We start from the raw sequence: 21,504 nt of genomic DNA, 5'->3' as shown, positions 1-21,504 counted from the left end.
CGCAAGTGAAATATCACTTTTAGATCGATAAAAAGCCATAAGAAAAAAAAAAAAAAAAAAGATGGCTCAGAATGATACGGTGAAGCTCCTAGGTTCTTGGTCGAGCCCTTATGCCCTTAGGGCTCGAGTGGCTCTACACTTGAAATCAGTCAAGTACGAGTACTTGGACGAACCTGATGTTCTCAACGCAAAGAGCGAACTCCTCCTCAAGTCCAACCCCATCTTCAAGAAAGTCCCTGTTCTCATCCACGGCGATGTTTCCATCTGCGAGTCACTCAACATCGTTCAGTACGTCGATGAAGCTTGGTCCTCTGGTCCTTCCATCCTTCCTTCTCACCCTTACGAACGGGCCAACGCTCGCTTCTGGGCTCTCTTCGTTGACGACAAGGTACACACGACTTTAGATCGAACTCCATGGTCCTCTGTTTTTTTATTACACATGCTCTGTTTTTGCGTATCAAAGGTTGAGGCTTTATATGTTTGGAGTTGAATTAGAAGCTTAGATCTGTCTGGATTGAGATCCGATTTACTGGTTACGATGTGTTTTGGTATGTGTGTATTAAAAAGTTTGGAACTTTTTTTTCATCAGATCTTTGGATCGTTGGATGCGGTGGGAGGAGCAAAAGACGACGAAGGGAGGATGGCGGCGGCGGGGAAGCTGATGGAGTGTTTGGCGATGCTTGAAGAGGCGTTTCAGAAGGGCAGCAAAGGGTTAGGGTTCTTTGGAGGAGAGGACATTAACTTCCTCGACATAGCTTGTGGGACCATCTTGGGACCAGTCTCTGTGATCGAGGCGTTTTCCGGCGTCAAATTTCTCCGGGAAGAAACGACACCTGGGTTGATCCAGTGGGCCGAGAAGTTTAGGGCCCATGAAGCTGTCAAGCCTTACATGCCTACCGTGGAAGAGTTCATTGCATTTGCGAAGAAGAAGTTTGGTGTTGAGTGATATGGTTGTTTATGTTTATGCAAAATATTAAATGGGATGAAATAATGAATGAATGATGTTTTGTCGTCTTTGAGAACTTTTTTTCTTTTTATAAGTTTTCCGTATGTGCCGAAACTTTGTCTTTGTTCTTTCATCTAATGTGATAAAATTTTATTTGATATGATCATTTAACTTATCATAGCATTAGCAGTGTGAATCTGATACTGAAAACGGTAAATTCAACCGTTTTAATGTCTGGTTCGGTTTTAGAATCCCACCTAACCTGTTGAGTGAACGGATAAAGAGTTTATCCAAAAAAGTGGAGAGAAAAACCAAAAAATGCAACACGTCAACTGATCCGCAAGAGACGAACGAACTCGTGTTACTCGAAGGACTGATGACGACAAGTATAATGCAAATCTCGCTGTCTCCTTCATGTTTTGATTGTCTCTCTCTCTCTCAAAAAAAAAAAAAAACGAAACAGTTCGTGTAAGAAAGTCACAAGTTTTCAGCGACAAGAAGCTCTGTTTTCTTCAGTGAAATGGAGAAGCCACAGAGATGTGTCCGGTGGGGTTATGAGGTCAATGCTTCTTCCGATTATTGCATCAACGCAATTGACTCCTACTTTCTTCAGGTTTCCTCTTCTGATGTGGTTTCTCTGTTGGAACTCGTTTTTTGACGAGATGGTTTTAGACCATTTTCGGTAAGTTTCCGGATGAAGACGTTCATCAGGATAACTGAATGTTTGACAAACACTATGAAGTAGTGTATTCATATGTCAAAAATAGAGTTCATTTGAATGAGAAATGGAGTAATAAAATGTGTGACTTAAATGTACACATTGGATATTGGGTTTGAATTTGGATTTAAATATATTAGATAGACTTGTGTCTAATAACTTATGGTTTAAATCATATTCATGTTATCTTTTATATTTGTTTAAATATAAAAATGTAAACCCACAGCAAAACAAATTAGCTTTGATTGGTCAAAGATATTAATATATTTGCTAGTAAGTTACAGTCAAGAGGTCAATGAAAATATGTTTTTCATAATGATAATTGATGTGGCTTAATGCTCCATAACACCACTTACGTTTGACTTGGTAAAACCATAACGTAACGGTTTGTCATAATTGTGTGACTTATGACTCTCATTCTTTTGTTTCTATTTAAAGGTGCTTGTCATTATAGAAAAGGTATATATGATGTATAAGATCGAAAAATGCTCCCACTTGAATATTTATTTTATTTTATTTTGTGTCTGAGAGTACAATACAAAACTAGTTTCGCCAGGCTTCTGATAGAGTGACGCAAATTCAGAAGATTGTTTGCAGTTGTATCCTGGGACTCATTACGTTATCGAACCGTCGCACTACGGGACGTATTTTGAGTTAAGGAAAGAGATAATATCTCGCCTCTGCAGTTGTATCATATTTTTCTTACTCTTTGGTATAATTTTATCAATTTTATTATTTACAATATTCAGTAATCCGTAGTTTATAAAATACGGTTCTATCAGTCTTAACTCAAAATATCTGTTTATTGCTTTGCACTAACCGGACTGATTATTGTAAAAAGTATTTTTTTTGTAAGGACAGGTTAAAGATGCCGGAATGGAATCTGAATTGGAGAAATATATTGATGGAGATCAAATTTTTTTTTCCATCAGATTGTCATCGTCCATGTTTTAATATATTTTTCTGTGCTGCTTGAAGTATCTCTTATTCTCGCTTACATTATCTGTTTTGCAGGATTTGTGGAAATTTTCATTATAAATCATTTTCTGCATTTTTTATGCTTGCTTGTGAATTGCAGGATTCATTGTCTTTTAGCTTTCATAAAGCTAATATAGATTTTGTAACGTTTGGTAAACGTTTTTTTTACTTGGTTAATGGTTGCTTTGACTTGGTAAATGATAATTATTTTGCTTTAATTATCAAGAATGGTTTAACGTTTTTGATTTCTTTTTCAGATTTTGGGATAACTTAATTGAGTTATTAAGCATGGATGACCATGAGAAAAAAAAAACTGATTCAAGTTTCAAAAATATGGTGAAACCATAGTCGTAAATAACATTTTTTGATCTTTTGAGATCAAGTTGTATGGATGGAAATAGATTTCGTGAGTCGACGCCCCAAATAAAATTTGGGAGAGGTCTGCCACATATAAATCATTTGCCTTAAGAAATAAAATGTTTGTTGATATTGTTCAAAACATTTGTATTTCGTGAATGCTTTAATGCACCTTTTAAAAAGGTTGACCATGCAAAACCAATGAGAATGTTCAGATAAATATGACTGAAACTGACATGTGTATTGTAGTTTCTAAAGACAATATGCTTGAAAATAACCATAAAAAATGGTGGTTTTGATGGTACAAACAATATCATATAATGATATGTATAATTGCTGAAAGCAAAAATATGTTTTGGAAAATTAATTCAAAATATATACAAGTTAGATTTATAAATCAACTTGAGAGAACTATGAAAATAGTTGTATCTAAAAAGTGATTTTCTGAGAATGAAATACATTCTAAAGAAAATTGTAACAATTTTGAAATTGTTTTTTATTATTCATTTAAATCTAAAGGAGTTGTAGATTAACTTTCTAAACTCTTAAGAGATGTTAAATGTAAATATACATAGTTTTGAGCTATCTCAAGAAATGTGGGGGAAGCTTTGCTTACCAAATAAAGTCATTGGCAAGAGACCAAATAAACTTAGCGATAGTTATCAAACTATGAATTAAAAAAAAACTAGTGTTGTACACTGAGTTTTATGAATAATGGTTGATTGTATCTTGAAAGAAAAAAGATGACAAAAATCATTAAACAATTGATCTAGACTAATCTTAAGAGATTATGTTCATTGTGATGACAACCTAGGATCCTGTTATTAAAGGTGTGTCATGAGATCAAATTGTAATATCATCAAGAGGAATGGGTTTAGCCTATGAACTAAGATGAGGTTTGGCGGTAACTCTACTTATCAGATTGGAGATCCCAAGAAATAGGTTCAAGGAGACAACTAAGTCAAACTAAATCTGCCCAAAGCACTGTAAGACTTCGGTCTATACCCAGTTCCTAGGATGATTAAACAGTGCTACATGTAAGGAATAGAGGATAAGCATTTGCTTTTAATGATTTGTGCCAATTGTTTTGAGATATGAATGGAGTAGTACATGATACTCCTCTAAACAAAACTAATGGCAAATCACCTTGTGGGTGTGAAATGGGGCCGTTTCTAGGAGAATAAAATGGCTATATTCTCTAAAGTTCACTCATGATTACCAGGAATGTTCACGGCCAAAATGAACACAATAGAGAAATTGGTTTTGTGAGAGAATGAAACTGTGTTTTGGCTATTGTCTAGGTTTACACCAAAGCCCGGGAGGTTCAAGACATCATGGCCACCTCCTGGCCGAGTAAATCCGATAGCTATTAACAATGACTGGTTCAAGGCTGAAAAATTGCTACCACCTCATCATGCAGTGAATTTCTCGTTTGTACTCTCAAAAGTCCTTAGTTGAGTCTTGTCGAGTCTTGTCTAGAAAGTCAAGTCTGTCGAGTCGTCTAGTGTCTAGAGTCATTTCTATTCATGTGGGGGATTGTTGGAACTCGTTTTTTGACGAGATGGTTTTAGACCATTTTCGGTAAGTTTCCGGATGAAGACGTTCATCAGGATAACTGAATGTTTGACAAACACTATGAAGTAGTGTATTCATATGTCAAAAATAGAGTTCATTTGAATGAGAAATGGAGTAATAAAATGTGTGACTTAAATGTACACATTGGATATTGGGTTTGAATTTGGATTTAAATATATTAGATAGACTTGTGTCTAATAACTTATGGTTTAAATCATATTCATGTTATCTTTTATATTTGTTTAAATATAAAAATGTAAACCCACAGCAAAACAAATTAGCTTTGATTGGTCAAAGATATTAATATATTTGCTAGTAAGTTACAGTCAAGAGGTCAATGAAAATATGTTTTTCATAATGATAATTGATGTGGCTTAATGCTCCATAACACCACTTACGTTTGACTTGGTAAAACCATAACGTAACGGTTTGTCATAATTGTGTGACTTATGACTCTCATTCTTTTGTTTCTATTTAAAGGTGCTTGTCATTATAGAAAAGGTATATATGATGTATAAGATCGAAAAATGCTCCCACTTGAATATTTATTTTATTTTATTTTGTGTCTGAGAGTACAATACAAAACTAGTTTCGCCAGGCTTCTGATAGAGTGACGCAAATTCAGAAGATTGTTTGCAGTTGTATCCTGGGACTCATTACGTTATCGAACCGTCGCACTACGGGACGTATTTTGAGTTAAGGAAAGAGATAATATCTCGCCTCTGCAGTTGTATCATATTTTTCTTACTCTTTGGTATAATTTTATCAATTTTATTATTTACAATATTCAGTAATCCGTAGTTTATAAAATACGGTTCTATCATTCTCTGGCTTGTGGTGCTTAAAGTTTCGATCTTTGTAATTTGATCTCTTGTTTTGATCGTGTTTCTTTTTTTTTCAGGTTCTTAGTTACGGTAGGAACTGGAAAGTGATTCTAGAAGCACCACTCTACGATAAAGACTGTGTTTTGGGCAACGTTTTAGCTGCTCATTACCTTTCCTCATCGGATCATTCCAAAGCTAATACCTATGTTGAAGCTGCAAGATCCAATCTTGTGCGTCTTTATATATGTATATCCACTGCTTTCTAGTTCTGTTTCTTTTTTTTTTAAGTATAAATTCGTTTTTCTTCAGGAACAATCTACACCGTATGAGAAAGCTGTTTTTGAGGCTGTTTGTTACTTGATCTCCGAGGACAGGGATGATGACTTGGCTCTTGAAATGCACACTGAGGTTTGTTGGTTTCTCACTTACCTGAAACATTATGAGTCCTTTGTTTGAATCTAAATTGTGGTTTGTTTTTGTAGCTACTTAAAAGATTCCCCAAGGATCTGGCTTCTCTGAAGAGAGCTCAGGTTTTGTGCTTCTACATGGGACAGCCTGCTCCCTTTTTGAGTCTTGTTCAGCAAGTAAGTACTTAAGTTCACAGTGAATGAACATATTCACGGTCTAAGGTTGTTAAATTTGGTTGTATCTGCTCAATATTTGTAGGTTCTACCTGTGAATCAAGAAGAAAGTTACATACACGCTATGCTTGCGTTCCCATTGTTAGAACTTGGTCGAATGGAAGAAGCTGCAGCAGCTTCCAGAAAAGGCTATGAGATTAACAAAGAAGACGCATGGGCACATCACTGTGTGAGTTTCTCAAACAATTCAACATTTTTTGCATCTCTTTTCTTTCTCAGTTTCCATGTCAGACTTATTACTCTGTATTCTTTAACTATTTTACTTTTTTTTGTTTGTTTGTTTGTTGCAGAGTTGTCATGTTCTTCAACATGAATGTCACTTTAAGGAAGCAGTGGAGTTCATGGAAGAACTCGCAGAATCTTGGCGCTCTTGCTCTTCCTTTTTGTAAAGCATTTACTGATGGCTCTCACATATTATAAACACTACTTTTTCTCTCAAAACATGTATAAAATTGTCAGGTATACACATAACTGGTGGCATGTTGCTCTCTGTTATTTGGAAGGAGGGTCACCAATGAGTACAGTAGAGGAGATTTATGATAACCACATCTGGAAAGAGTTGGAGAAAGATGATGCTGTTCCTCCCGAAGTAATCTTCTCTTGGATTGGGAACTTTTATGATTTTACTTCCCTCTATCCAATACTCAAATGTCTGCATCTATACTAGGTTTATCTCAATGCTATCGGTTTGTTATTGCGTTTGGATGTAAGAGATGCTCTTAAAGGTTCGTTTGAAGACCGTCTCAAACTACTTGCAGCTCGATTGACTGATCAGGTTAACCATGCACTAGTGGGATGATATGTGTTCCTTTGTTCAATTGGTTTTATTGATATGTGGACTGATCAGTTGGTTTTTAACATATTAGGAGAACTGGTATATGTCATGGCACCTTGACATATTGATAGTTTGGGCATTAGCCAAGGCTGGGGAGACTTCAAGGGCTCATGAATTACTCGAGGGTCTGAAGCTCCGGTTAGGGTGAATTTATGTTAGTCTACAGTTTCTTACTGATACCAGATTGGTTGTGAACCTGGGTTGTTCTTGCAGACTATCAAAGATGAACAAGAAGAAACAACAAGTGATGCAGAAAGGGATTCAGGTTTGTTCCTCCCGTTTTTGATTCTTACAACTCCTTAATATGATTCTTGTTTTCTTTCTTATTAGCTCGGAGAAGCTGTATGTGAATACGGAAGGGGTAACTACAAACAGTCTCTAGAACTACTTGGTTCAGATTTTAACGCCTTTGGTTATAAGGTAAAAAAAAAAACTCAGTCTAGTAACTCAAATACTCTCTGGTTTAGACCCAATTGATTTTATGTTTTTTTTGTTTATAATTGTTTGATGGTTGAAAATAGATCATTGGGGCATCAGATGAACAGATTGATGTTTTCAACGAAATGTGGTGCCAGCTGCTGCTAAAGACAGGCCAATCCAAGACTGGTAAGGTTTGTTGTAGAGTCTTTAATCAGTTTCGTTAAATAATTATCCTTTTTAGTATTAACAATGAACGCTCTTGGCTCTGATCTATGCAGCCAAAAAAGTGATAAGAGAGAGGATCGAAGTCAGAGATGGTGTTCCTTTCATGTGGCGTTTGCTGGTAAAATATAATGATGCATTCTCAAGCAGGATCTCACATAGTCTTGTCATGTGTCAATGGATTTTGCTGATGAGAAAAAAACATGTCGTGTTTGTGGTTGCAGGAGAAGAGTTATGACATGGAAGGCAATGCAGAGGCTGAGAGTGCAAGAGATAGAGCTAAGAAGCTGGAATCTTCTTATTTTTAACTCTGCTGTTGCTTCTTGATAATAAATCAATAAGGTGTTTACAAGTGTCTAAGATAAAAGAGTAAAATCCTTTGGAATAAGTCTGGTGTACACTCTGTTTCAAAGTAAAGAAGAAGCACTTTTACTTGTGGCTATAAGTTTTGTGTAAATCCATATGTGATCTTAATATATATTATAGCTTAAAATATCTATCTCATGGTCACAATCTGCAATTCTATTACCATGCTTGGCTCCATTATAACGATAAACAGCCGTTTTTCCTATTGGTAGGTTTGCTATTACACAATCAAGTGTGACAGTATCATGAGTGCACGCATACATTTTACAAACTAACGGCCAAATTTAATCAAAAGGTTGAACTGATTACATAAACTAGCAACACAACTCTCGATCATAATGTAATAATATAAATAAATTGTTAGCTGGAAACGGATATTACCACGAAAAAATAATAGATCTGGCGGCGTTTTCTCTAGCGACAGTGCCTGCCAGCCATAAGCAGAGGCCAAAATATGGATCTTTTCAGATAGAATTTTCAACGTGTATATGGTCCACTCCTTTTTACACATACAGCCCGTCTATTCGAGAATTCGAGTCTTGGTCTTTTTGTCTCTCTTAAAATTATAGAAGTATCTTATCATTTTGAACGTGTATAGTTTTTTGCAATATTGTCTCTTAGTGACACTTGCTTTTTCTTTCGAATTTTATTTTTAGTTTAATCTAGTTTTAAAATGTAAAATTTTCTTTGTAAGGCTATGTAAAAGCGAATCATAAAAATTTCAATGATAAGAAAATAATATGTATTATAATAGAGAAAACATATAAATAATTAAACTAACAAACAAAATAGGAACTATATTACAAGATTTTATAATTAAAAAAATATTAATGAGATTTTTATAGCTAATTTTAAGATAAAGTAAATAAATTAAATATTTTATGCCATAATCGAACAAAGATAAAATTATTTTATCAACTTTACTTTTTCAATATTTCAAAAATGGATTCAGAACTAATATCTAATTATTTTAGTTCTTTTTTTCTTGAAACTAATTATTCTAGTTCTTTAACAGTTAGAAATTGTTTACATTGTTTGTTAGTTAGGAAACCAATGTATTCTTAATTACAAATGCTTGTTGTTCTATGATGGTAATAGATGATGCCTTTGATCTTTAACTTTTTTTTGTTGCCGTAGGCGAAACTTTCTTTATTTAACACTATCGCATGGCACTGACAGTATATAAATGAGTCGAGTGCTCAGGTACTCTTAATGAGGCAAAAAGTGATCTACTATACTCTCATGTAATCTGCCATACTCTTATTTGTTTTCATACTCTTCAACCCGATGGTTAAAGTCGAAAGTGCCCCTCTCTACTTGACCAATGAAAACCCTCTCTACTTGACCAATAAAAACGCTCATTTACTTGACCAATAAAAAAAAAGCGCGGTTTATCTCTCTCTCTCTCCTGTCCAGGTGGATTTTCTCATTTTCTTAATTAGTTTTAATTTTTCTCTCTCCTCCCTAATTCGAGTCTCTCTCTCGACGGACGATTGACGAAGAAAGCGAATGAAAGCTAGAGCGATCATTGAGTGAGTTTCAATTGTAAAGGAGATTGCGGCTCGCTTGGGTGCTGAAATTGACACCCAACCCAGGTCAGATAAAGTTCAGGTAAAGCATTGTCTTTCTCTGTATCGAATGAATGAAGTCAATGCGGGTCGTTAGGTTGGATTTTTAGACAGTAGATTTCGAATATATGGGTCTTTGTGTTGTCAATTGAGAGCTGTATGGTGTGTTTATTATGGAATTGGATGATGAACAAGAAATGTCGCGAATCAAAACTGAAATCCGGAATGAAAAGGGTGAAACTAGTAGACTATAAAAGTGTAAATAGGTGAAACTTTACTGTTGTGAAAAAGTGTAAACAAGTATAAATTAGTAGGACTATAATAGCAAAACTGTATAAGTAAGATAAACTTCAATTGTATATTTTTTATTTGTTACAACAGATAATGGGTTATTCTTCTACAAACATACACTTTGACTATGATGGACAATATGCGAAATCAGGAGATGATTATGAATGGATTCCAAGCGATGGTCGTTTGTATGGTATATCCTTTAAGACATCATCATTGGATGAGATCACTTATTCCTGTTTGAAGGAGAGGATATGCAAGAAGAAGAGGATAGATCCGTGTTTAAAGAGGATGAATCTGAGTTACATTCCACTGGTAGTAGAACCTAAGAGGCAATCATATATTTTGGATGATGAAGATGTGTATGTGTATCTGACATCAGTGGATAAAGAGGGAAGAAGAAGTATTTTGCATGTAGAAGTCATCGAAGAAATGGAGCAACAATCAGTAGTTGAGAAAGAAAGCTCATATGGTGGGAACTATAGTGAGCTTGCGAGTGGATTACCCGAAGTTGAAGGTAATCCGGGTGCACTCACTCTATTTCCTCGCATTGAAGAAGCAGAACTATATCTGCCGGGGGCTGAACGGGTGGAGAATGTTGTTATAAATGGAAAAGCCGAGGAAAGGGGCATTAATGTTGTTAATGGAGAAGCCGAGGAAAGGGGCATTAATGTTGTTAATGGAGAAGCCGAGGAAAGGGGCATTAATGTTGTTAATGGAGAAGCCGAGGAAAGGGGCATTAATGTTGTTAATGGAGAAGCCGGGGAAGGGGGCGTGGACAGTGAGGGCGACGTGGATAACTCTATGGGTGTTCGTCCTAGTTCGTACTATGTTGAGCTCCCACGTGTTGCAAAAGAAAAACCAGTGGTTAAAGAGTGGGAAGATGGTTTGGGTCTTCAGTTGTTTCAAGAATTTGAGAGTAAAGAAGCTGTGAAAGATATTATTGATAGAGCATCACAAGAGATCTGTTTCGGAATCAGTATTTGCAACTCGGACAGGGGTCGATATGTGGTAAAATGTCGGGGAGCAGATGAAGGTTGTAAATGGAGTGTGAGAGCAACAAAGATAGATAAATCTGAAGCGTTCTCGATTAGAACATACAGGAATATGCATTCATGCTCTCGCGTAACTTCAAGTACTGGAAAGAAAAGGAAAGTTACACCAAGATGTGTTGCAGCTATAGTGCACAAGGATTATCCGGGACTATATGAGACACCAACAGCGAAAATCCTGGTCGGTCTGGTGCAAAGGAAACTGGGTGTGGAAGTGTCGTATACGACATGTTTGAGAGGAAAAAAACAAGCTGTTGCGGATATTCGTGGTGATCCGGAGAAGGGATATATAATATTGCCTGCTTATTTGTATATGTTAGAGAAGGTGAACCCGGATACAAAAACAAGTTTGGTAGTGGATAAAAACAACCGGTTCAGATACCTATTTGTTGCGTTGGGAGCCTCCATTGAAGGGTTTGAATACATGAGGAAAGTCATCACTGTGGATGCAACTTTCCTGAAGACTGTTGAAGGTGGTTGTTTAATTATTGCCACGGCTCAGGATCCAAACCTTCACCATTATCCAATAGCTTTTGCTGTGGTTGATGGGGAGAAAAACGAAAGCTGGAAGTGGTTTTTCACGCTGCTGAAAACTGTTATACCGGATTCGACGGAATTGGTGTTTGTTTCAGACAGAAATCCAAGTCTGATAAAAGCTGTTGGTGAAGTGTATCCGATGTCTAAACATGGGTATTGTATCTGGCATCTATCGCACAATGTGAAAGCTCATGTCAATCAAGGCAGGGACGAGGTTGCACTACAATTCCGAAAAGTTGCATGTCTTTATTCAGAGCATGAGTTTAAAAAGCTGTATGACGATTTTAGGGAGAGGTATCCATCGTGTGCTAGGTATCTTGATAAAAGTGTCGAAGTCAAACGGTGGGCGAAGTGTCATTTCCCCGGTGCTAGGTACAACATAGACACCTCTAATTGTGCGGAGTCTTTGAATGCGCTATTTGAAAAGGCGCGAAGGATGTCTTTATTGCCTATGCTTGATACAGTTATTGATAAAATGTCTGAGTGGTTCAACAGACATAGGAAGGATGCAGCAGAAGGACCGTCATCTCGAAAATTGGTTCCTTTGGTGGAGAACAAATTGCATAAGAGAACACCGAAAGGTTCAAAACTTTCAGTGACTGTATTGAACAGTTTTCAGCTTGAATACAGTGTTATTGGAGAATACGGGAAGACTTATTCTGTGGATTTGCAACAGAAGACGTGCAGTTGCAGGAAGTTTGATATAGATAAATACCCATGTAGACATGCAATAAGAGCTATCATTAAGTGTTTGGAGCATGATAAACCATTACAGTTGAGTGACATGTACGATTTCATCTCGAATTATTACTTCATTACAACATGGGCGAAAGCGTATCGAAGGACTATATATCCAGTCCCTCATATAACTCATTGGCTGGTTCCAAAAGAAGTCGCGGCGGCGAAGTGTCCTCTACCTCCAGACTACAAGAAAAAAAAAGGAAGACATCAGGAAAAAAGGCATCCTTCGGCGGGAGAAAGTCGGCCCCGTCCCCGTCCCCGTCCTAATAAGTATATCCCGAATAGGGGTCTGGCTAGCTATTTCAACTGCTCGCAGGGTCCTGAAGGAACTGAAGGAGCTGAAGGAAATGAAGGAACTGAAGGAGCTGAAGGAGCTGAAGGAGCTGAAGGAGCTGAAGGAGCTGAAGGAGCTGAAGGAGCTGAAGGAACTGAGGGACCTGAGGGAACTGAAGGAACTGAGGGACCTGAGGGAACTGAAGGAACTGAAGTGTTATATGAATGTGAACCTTAGTGAAACCTGATTAAAGTGATTTCGTTTTATGATTGTAAAACTTGGTGAAACTTTCGTTATGTAACCTTTCGACTCTTCGTTAGTTGATGACTATGTTTTTAGCTATGTTTTTAGCTATGTTGAGAAATCCGAATACATCAATGTTAGCTATGTTTTTAGCTATGTTAGCTAACAATGTCACGATTTTGATACTTTACGAAATGTTAACAATGTTCTGTCGAATGGGAAGAGAATACATCATTGTTAGCTATGTTTTTTGTAAACACTACCTCGTGGGATTAGAAAAGATACATATGTCACAAAATCAAATTTTATCATGCATGAACACATCTAAAACGTTGATAGAAAATAGAATATATCAGGTGTAACCATAAAATCAATCATCTAAGTACAGTAAAACCAACAAAATCGGAAAAATCAGAAAAGTAAAACTTTAAAGGTTTTTGTATAACTACAAACTAAGTGAAACTATAAGCACGAAAATCCTACACGAAAAAATTCCCGCCCATTTTTTCGAATTTTGACTTTCCACAAAATCGATGCGGAGGCGACGTAGAGGTGTATTAAACCCATTATTTTTAATGTTTTCGCCATTTACCTCAGCCAATCTCTCTCTCTACTATTCAATCTCTCTCTAGATCTCTCTCTACAATCGGTCGCTCTTATTTCTAGATCTAGGTTACTCAAAATCATGACTCATCCAGACGAGGAGTATAGCCAGATGAAGGCTTTGAAGAGAGACATCAACATGCTTGGCTGCGTGGCGGATGCCGGGTGTGGGATTCCTACCAGATGCCCTTGTGGGGGGACAATCATCAACGAGGTGGCTCGGAACCTGAAGTATAAAACCGATTTTGATACTTTACCGGGGAGAAAATACTTCACTTGCAAAAATTATGAGGTAATTTATAGATAATGCCCAGATTTTTTATTGATACTTTCGGATTCTGATACATTCCCGTTTTACGTCTAGAATGATGGCTTCCATTTCCGTCAACCATGGGTCTTCGGAGTCCAGGAAGAGGTTGAAATGTTAAGGAAGCGCGTGGATGCGATGGCTGCAGAGATTGCTGAACTGAAGTATAATCTAACCCGTCAGAATCCCACCACTCCATGAGATGCGTCCGGTCCATGACATTAGTCTACTATCTGTTGTTGTTGTTTGCTTGAGATTATGTTCCCTTGTTGTTGTCTGATTTACCTAGACTCTTCGGATTTACTTAAGTTACACTAAGTTGCAAGTGAAACTTACTAAAGTTTCCCTATTCTCCCTCCTTCCTTCACGATCTACGAAATATCATAAATTCACGAAGTTACACTAAGTTGCAAGTGAAACTTACTAAAGTTTCCCTATTCTCCCTCCTTCACGATCTACGAAATATCATAAATTCACGAAGTTACACTAAGTTGCAAGTGAAACTTACTAAAGTTTCCCTATTCTCCCTCCTTCACGATCTACGAAATATCATAAATTCACGAAGTTACACTAAGTTGCAAGTGAAACTTACTAAAGTTTCCCTATTCTCCCAATATATAACATAAGTCTTAAATACCAGTCTTCAACATCAAACAAGAAAGTCACGGGAATTTAAAAGTCATACAGACCGAATAATTCGAGTTCATCCACATTAAAACAACCACATACTGGGAATTCACTCCGTCTTCTTACCTACTTTTTTTTTGTCTTCGGCTTCTTCTTAGCCGCCGCCTTCTTCTTACCTGCTGCCTTCTTCTTACCTTCTGCCTTAGCTGCTGCCTTCTTCTTAGCTGCTGCCTTCTTCTTACCTGCTGCCTTAGCTGCTGCCTCCTTCTCAGCTTCTGCCTCCTTCGCTGCTGCCTTGCTTCTTAGCTGAATGGAACTCCTCACAGTTTCACCAACCAACTTAACCTTTTTCACTGGAACTGTTTCTTTCCCATCATCTTTTCTCGACCTCTTTTTTTTCGTGTTTACAGACATTAATTTTTTTTCGACCTCCGCAGCATGTGCATACATCTCCGCATCATCATCATCCAAGTCAACATCACCATATTCCCTCTGTACATCCTTTGAAATTTCGAGAATGGCATCTTCAACATTATTGTCCTCTTCCTCCGGCTCGTTATTGTCACCACCATCCTCTTCCTCCGGCTCGTTATTGTCACCACCATCCTCTTCCTCCGGCTCGTTATTGTCACTACCATCCTCTTCTTCCGACTCACCATCACCATCATCTTGGACCGCCGGATTGTCACTTCCGGGAACACTCAACCTAAGACTTTTCACTTCCTCTTCTAGCAGACCTAGCTGCGTAGACAATAAAGTGACTTTTTCATTCACTCCCTTCATAGCATCTCGAACTGCATCTCTGACTGCATTCATAAGCCGACCTTCCATAGCTTTTAAAGCCTCAGCTCCAAGAGTAGTTCCACTAACCTCCACCGAATCAGCATTAGCCTGACCAGATTGTGCATTATTCGATGGTCCTCCGATAGGATTGGTGGGACCTTCAATCTGACCTGTGCGAGACTCTAAATCCATGCGGAACTGTTCTTCAAAGAAAACTTGTTTCTTCCCTTTCCGTATTATCTTCTTCCAACCATCAACTGCTGCATCATCGGCGTCATCGGCCCAACAACTCTCCTTGTCCATTCCTATGGTTTCCAGAAGTTCCTCCTCAGCTGCTGTTGCTACCAAGATACTCTCAATATCCTGTGGTAAAAACACAAAAATACTAATTACCTTAGTTTCACCAAGTTTTCATAAGTCTCATAAGTCTCTTCTCCTCAATTCGACTCCACATAAAACATCAATTACCTTTGTATTATTACCAATTTATCGTTCACAGCTTTCAGACTGAATTCCTTGGTTCCACTTTTCCGTTTGTACTGCATCTTGCACATCCGCGGGCAACTACTATTTGCACCATTCACATCTTCTCGGAAATGGTTCCTCAAGCTTGGAATTGCCTCAAAGGCCAACAACTACCAACACACAACAAAAAGACATTAACATCAATTAAACAACTATGTTGAAGAGAGCTTGAGAATACCTCCAGAGAGATAAGAAAGCTTGTAAAAACCCAACTCGTCGGCGCAAGCCCGTCGCATTTTTCCAAAAAGGTAGAGACATCCTTCAAGTTATGTTCGAATGCATACCGCCCCCAAGGGAACGTTACACACGCATCTAGGTCATCAACAACACTCAGGAAGAAACTGTCCACAGGTGATGCTCCCTCACCACTCTTTCGGCCTCCGACAAGGATGCTGGCTAAGAAGAACAGAACGGCCATCTTCTTACGATCCTCAGATGGCTTTGATTTCATCGCCAACATCTGCTTCTCCAGGTCAGCGTATGTTACCCTTTTTCCTCCAAAATACTTGTTCATGAATGTTGTACCACCCAACCTCTCATGGTTGGGGGGATACTCATGGCAGTATAGTCCAGAAATGAGTCCTAATTCTCTGAGAGAATATCGGATTGCGACGCCATTAACGACAAACCATAACTCATGCTTCTTCGCAACACAAGCTGATCGCAAAACGAGAACCCACATTCCCATCCACTTCTGCTTTCGGTTTTTAATATGGAAGAAATGCTGGAATTGTGGGTGCTCTATGAACCATTCCACCTCCTTCGCTTTCAGGATCGTTTGAATAGTTCTTATCGCCGAGTCAATGTAACATTTTCCTGAAAGCTTTAAAGACTTTTGATATTGGCTTGAAGGAAAGTGTAGTTTCGGTAGCATGCCCTTTTCTTCGTCATCTACAACCTGCACTCAAGTGAGAACCGGATCACGTACGACATCTTACAACCATCAACATATAGTTTCACAAACTTCGACTTAGTTCATCAATCACTAACTCTAAATTCCACTTAGTTTTCCACACTTATCTAATCTTTCAAATCATCTATGTAAAAGTTTTCAATTTCAATACTTACCGAATCATCTGCATGCGACTCAGTTTCATGATGTCGTCCAAATAGAATTATCTCCCTTTCATCAGCTTCTTCGTCGTTTCTTCGGGGCTCTATTTCGTCTCCGACTTCCTTCTCTTCATCTCCTTCGTCTCCGACTTCCTTCTCTTCATCTCCTTCTTTCCCCGGCTTCCTTCTCTTTTTCTCCTTCGTCTATGACTTCCTTCTCTTTTTCTCCTTCGTCTACTTCTCTTGATTCCTCCCCTTCATTTTTCTTACTTGATTCTTCCTCTTCCCCTTTTCCATTTCCACTGGCATTGTCTTCGCTTTCATTTGCATCTCTGGGACTTTGGTCGGTTCCTGGGAGGCCGACAGGTTTCTCGATAATCCTTGGGTTTGCTTCATCTCCTACTACACTACTCGAGCCGTCTTCTTTTGCCTTCGTAACGTCTGGATTCATCATGATTTGTGTTTTTGATTGTCGATTGAGGATTCGAATTGAGTAGGGTTTTCAGATAAGTCGAATTGAGTTACTTTTAGTGAGAGACGGTGTCTTTTCAATCAACCAATATGGGGAGAGAGGGGAAACGTATTAGGGAATTCAATTTCTGGAAGTGGATATCCTATTTGTTTGGGTCGGTTCTGGGCCCGGGTTTGGATAGTCCTAGGTAGAGTTGTAATTATTGAAGTTTCTCTTGGTTTCGTTGTCTTTTTATAAATTTTCGTGTAAAAATAAAGATAAATGATTTTCAAAATCCGGGCAGTTTCGGGCAGGAGTATCTCAGCTCTTTTTTTTCGGGCAGGAGTACCTGAGCGTTTGATTCTATATAAATACGTATTAGTATTTATTTTGGGGATTTGCCGGATATTTCTCAAAATTTGATTGCAAAACTATATTAAAACTTGAATCAAATATAAACTAACGTAAAAGCCTTGTGAAATTTCAGCAACAAGACCAAACAAAAAATGAGAAATCATTTTTACGATATAGTCCCAGAAAATCTTATGAGATATTGTAAGTCGTCTAGATGACGTACATGGAAATCGTCTGATATAGTTGATCTTAAAAATAATTTATAAATTTTGTAAAAAAATATTTTTATAAGTGAAAAATTAAAATTATGTAATTATAAACACTTTTAAGTGATATAAGTTAAAATATAATAAAACTGAATTGTTTTCGATATAGATGAGTGAAAGTAGTGAATCATGATATTCTTTGGTTTAGGGTTTGACCAACATATGTTGTAGTATTGTATGTTTTCTTAGAGTTAGATCTTGGAAAGCTTAAATATTTTTTTGAAAATAATTTTTTTTATCCATATGTATTTATTTCTGTGTATAGCAAATACTTTTCAAGTTTAATTTGATTTTATGTAGTGTTTAGTTAGTTAAATTATTTTAAGGGTTATGTTTAGGGTCTAGACGACTTATAGGAAAGTCATCTTGTGAATAATTTAAACTAGAAGACTTACATGGAAGTCGTCCATACAGAACCAAAACTTTAGTTTTACCAATGTACTTTTAAACCTAACCGGATCATTTACCGGACATATAAATACTTTTTTTACCTTTTCACGATTTCTCGAAATCCTAGGGTCGTTAAAGGCGATCTCGAAGACGAATCTCTGATTTCTTCCGTCGTTGTCGTATTCCATCATGAACTATCGTAAACGCTGCCGGTAATCTCTCCTCTTACGACGAATCTTGTTTCTTTCTCATGCCGTAGAGTGTTTTAGTAGTTTAAACTGACTATCCACTTTCTTTTTTTAGATCTGAAATCGCGTCTGGCTGAGCTTCGTCGCTGATAAATTATTTCTCTTGTCTTAAGGCGTTTAGCCGCCGTAAGCACTGGCTTCGCCCTCAATGTTTTACATACTCTTACTTAAAAACATTTTATTAATTATAATGAAATCTGTTGAAAGTTTTGTAGAAAATATTACCAAATTCAAATATTTTTTTAATTTATTAATGTAGTAACAAAAACAAATTCAAAATTCATGTAATCTTCCAAACTCAAAAGTAGTTGTATAATTTTTCAAATTTTCCTTGAAAAAATATAAAATTTGGAAAATAAATATTCAAACTCAAAATAATAATATTTCAAATTTTACAAAAGATAAAATCATAGATAATAAAGAATAACTTTTTGAAATGCACCACGGAAAAACAAACTATATATGTTGTAAAAATTAAAGCAATCTAATATTTTGAAATCTTAGCTAAAAATTAAAATTAAAATAAATATGATTAGAAATATCATATATCAGTAAATTTACTAAAAATAGTATCATAGATGCTAATATGTATAAAATTTACTAAAATAATAAGGCTATGTTATTTAAACAAAAAAATTTTTACTTATAAATCTCGTGAAATACTAAAACAATATATTGTTAATGTATACTTTTCAAACACAACATGTAAATTTAAATCATCTTAAACATATTTTTTCTATAATATAAATAAATAAATTTTAAAAGTGTACTATAGCAAATGTATAAATTAAAGAAAAAAACATATTTTGAAGAAGGTTAACTATTTGATTATTTCATATTGTTATTTTATTTATATCTAACTCGAAACTATATTAGTAAGTAAGAAATATTAATAACAAAGTAAAATGTATTAAACAAATTATTATATATTAATAACACCAAATAAGAAATATAAACAATAATATTATAGAGTTACACTTATATGATACTAAAATGAAAATTATATATTTAAAATATTTTTAATAAATATCAATTACAATTATAATATGGAAAAATATCCACACAAATGTGCGAATTAAAATCTAGTTATACCTTTAAGTATATCTATATTATTAAAGTTGAAGTACACAATTGAATTGTTTGAAAATAATGATAGTAGATAAATGAGATATGTTTGGAAACATGGATAGTAGAGATGTGTACTTTCTTTTATTTACACATTTAGCCATTATATTTTCAATAAATTAATAACAAATGAGAATTGTTCGGAAACATGAATAACATATTTAATACTTCTTTTCATTTAAACATTTAGCCCTTGTTTTTACAATAAATTAAACAACTTTCTTTCTATATTTCTTTTTATTTATAATTTTGTCACTATATTTACAATTCTTTATGGTGAAAATAAAAACACAAACTGAAACATAAATATTATATTATATAAAATAATTTTTAAAAACAGTATTATTACCTATTTAGTTTAGTCAAATATAAAATTTAAGAGTTCAATTTTCAAAAACAATATCATAAAATTAATAATAATTCATAGAAAACTAATGCAAAAAATTAATATTTTGAAACATGGATAAAAGTATGTCAAAAAGAAAAAAGTAATGGCTTATGTTATTAATAAAATTAGAAATTCATTATATCAGTTTTAAAATATACAAAATGGACTAATCTAATTACCTAAAATATTGTTTTGTTTAAAATAATCATAAAATAAAATTTAAATTTTATATACATATTTCAAATCAAAACAATAATTTAAAGTTGATTTATATCAAAATCTGATTTAAAATATGCGTATCTTCAAAAAATTATTTTTGACCTTCTTCTCTGTTCTTACAACTCCTCAATATCAGTCTTGTTTTCTTTCTTATTAGCTCGGAGAAGCTGTGTGTGAATACGGAAGGGGTAACTACAAACAGGCTCTAGAACTGCTTGGTTCAGATTTTAACGCCTTTGGTTATAAGGTAAAAACAAATCTCCATCTAGTAACTCAAAAACTCTCTGGATCAAACACAATTGATTCTGTTTGATGATTTTTATAATAGACCATTGGGGCATCACATGAACAGATTGATGTTTTCAACGGAATGTGGTGCCTGCTGCTGCTAAAGACAGGCTAATCCAAGACTGGTATGGCTTGTTTGTAGTCTTAAAATCATTTTCATTAAACAATTAGTATATAACAATGAACGCTTTTGGCTCTGATGTATGCAAGCCAAAGAAGTGATAAGAGAAAGGATCAATGTCAGAGATGGTGTTCCTTTCATGTGGCGTTTACTGGTAAAACATAATAATACATTCTCAAGCAGGATCGGATCTCACATAGTTATACCATGTGTCAATGGATTTGGGTGATGATAAAAAAAAAGCCGACGTCGTGTTTTTGGTTGCAGGAGAAGAGTTGTGCCATGGAAGGCAATGTAGAGGCTGAAAGTGCAGGAGACAGAGTTAAGAAGCTGGAATCTTCTTATTTCTAGATCTGTTTCTTCTTCTTCTTCTTGATAATGGCTTAATAAGGTGTTTACACGTCTCTAAGATAAAAGAGTAAAATCCTTTTGGAATAAGTGTGGTGTACACAGGGGCGAAGCCAGGCAGCCCACTATGGGGTCCTGTGCACCCATAATATTTATAAATAGTTTAGTTTCGTTACAAATAACAAAGAAAATCTGTTAGATCAGATGGAAAAGTGAAGTTGTGCACCCAGAGGAACCCAGGTTCGACTGCCTCCTTTCTACCTTTTCTCTTTTATTAAAGATAGTGCACCCACTAAACAAAATGTCTGGCTTCGCCCCTGGGTGTACATACTGTTTTTTAAAGTAAAGAAGAAACACTTTTACTTGTAGCCAGACAGTAAACACTTAGCTTTCAGGATAAAATTTTGACACTATTTCAACCATTTTCAGTTTTGAGGCTGGAACTAGTGGTAACTTGATTGGCTGAATTAAAAAAAAAAGAGTTTAGATCGCTGGTATGGAATATGTGCTTTTGGCTGAACTGAAATAATTCGCACAAAGCCTTGCATATTGTTATTAGTATTACACAATCCAGTGAGACAGTATCAGGAGTGCATACATTTTACAAACTTACAGCCAAGTAGCCAACTTTGCATACATTACATAACTTCCGTCGTAACTAAATGTATTAACGGAACAGAATTGTCCACTGGGAATGGATATTTTCACGAAAATAATACTTCTGGCGTCATTTTCTAGCGACAGTGCCAGCCAAAATATGGATACCTTTTTTTCCTGCGGAACATTCAAAGTGAATATGGTTCACTCCTTTTTTGCATAT

General features: G+C 35.9%; 2 protein-coding genes across 5 annotated transcripts; both read left to right on the top strand.

The window, feature by feature from the left end:
• On the top strand, positions 1-1,104 carry LOC108831956 (glutathione S-transferase U13). Its single transcript, XM_018605477.2, has 2 exons — positions 1-388; positions 590-1,104. The coding sequence occupies exons 1-2, from the start codon at positions 62-64 to the stop codon at positions 944-946; spliced, it is 684 nt and encodes a 227-aa protein (XP_018460979.2). The 5' UTR covers positions 1-61; the 3' UTR covers positions 947-1,104.
• A 4,301-nt stretch (positions 1,105-5,405) lies between these two features.
• LOC108836407 (uncharacterized) lies at positions 5,406-20,946 on the top strand. Of its 4 annotated transcripts, none has more exons than XR_008946038.1 (13): positions 5,406-5,628; positions 5,708-5,806; positions 5,881-5,982; positions 6,065-6,208; positions 6,330-6,424; positions 6,499-6,628; positions 6,707-6,814; positions 6,906-7,012; positions 7,088-7,139; positions 20,085-20,174; positions 20,256-20,340; positions 20,426-20,490; positions 20,604-20,944. XR_008946038.1 is itself a non-coding variant. In XM_018609568.2 (13 exons), the coding sequence occupies exons 2-13, from the start codon at positions 5,795-5,797 to the stop codon at positions 7,822-7,824; spliced, it is 1,074 nt and encodes a 357-aa protein (XP_018465070.2). In that variant the 5' UTR covers positions 5,406-5,628; positions 5,708-5,794; the 3' UTR covers positions 7,825-7,986. The 4 variants fall into 4 exon arrangements, 1 of the variants encoding a protein (XP_018465070.2); XR_008946037.1 differs by lacking the exons at positions 20,085-20,174; positions 20,256-20,340; positions 20,426-20,490; positions 20,604-20,944 and adding exons at positions 7,205-7,294; positions 7,396-7,485; positions 7,573-7,637; positions 7,741-7,797; XM_018609568.2 differs by lacking the exons at positions 20,085-20,174; positions 20,256-20,340; positions 20,426-20,490; positions 20,604-20,944 and adding exons at positions 7,205-7,294; positions 7,396-7,480; positions 7,573-7,637; positions 7,741-7,986.
• The last annotated feature ends 558 nt before the right edge of the window (positions 20,947-21,504 follow it).

The sequence above is a fragment of the Raphanus sativus genome, chromosome 1 (genome assembly GCF_000801105.2).
Source record: "Raphanus sativus cultivar WK10039 chromosome 1, ASM80110v3, whole genome shotgun sequence".
NCBI classification, from domain to species: domain Eukaryota; kingdom Viridiplantae; phylum Streptophyta; class Magnoliopsida; order Brassicales; family Brassicaceae; genus Raphanus; species Raphanus sativus.
This window is presented reverse-complemented; position numbering and strand designations above follow the sequence as displayed.

Coding starts and splice junctions, on each gene's coding strand:
- LOC108831956 (XM_018605477.2), top strand. CDS start 62: ATGGCTCAGAATGATACGGTGAAGCTCCTAGGTTCTTGGTCGAGCCCT. Junction 389..589: donor CTCTCTTCGTTGACGACAAG/GTACACACGACT, acceptor TTTTTTCATCAG/ATCTTTGGATCGTTGGATGC.
- LOC108836407 (XM_018609568.2), top strand. Junction 6,425..6,498: donor CGCTCTTGCTCTTCCTTTTT/GTAAAGCATTTA, acceptor TAAAATTGTCAG/GTATACACATAACTGGTGGC. Junction 6,815..6,905: donor CAGCTCGATTGACTGATCAG/GTTAACCATGCA, acceptor TTAACATATTAG/GAGAACTGGTATATGTCATG.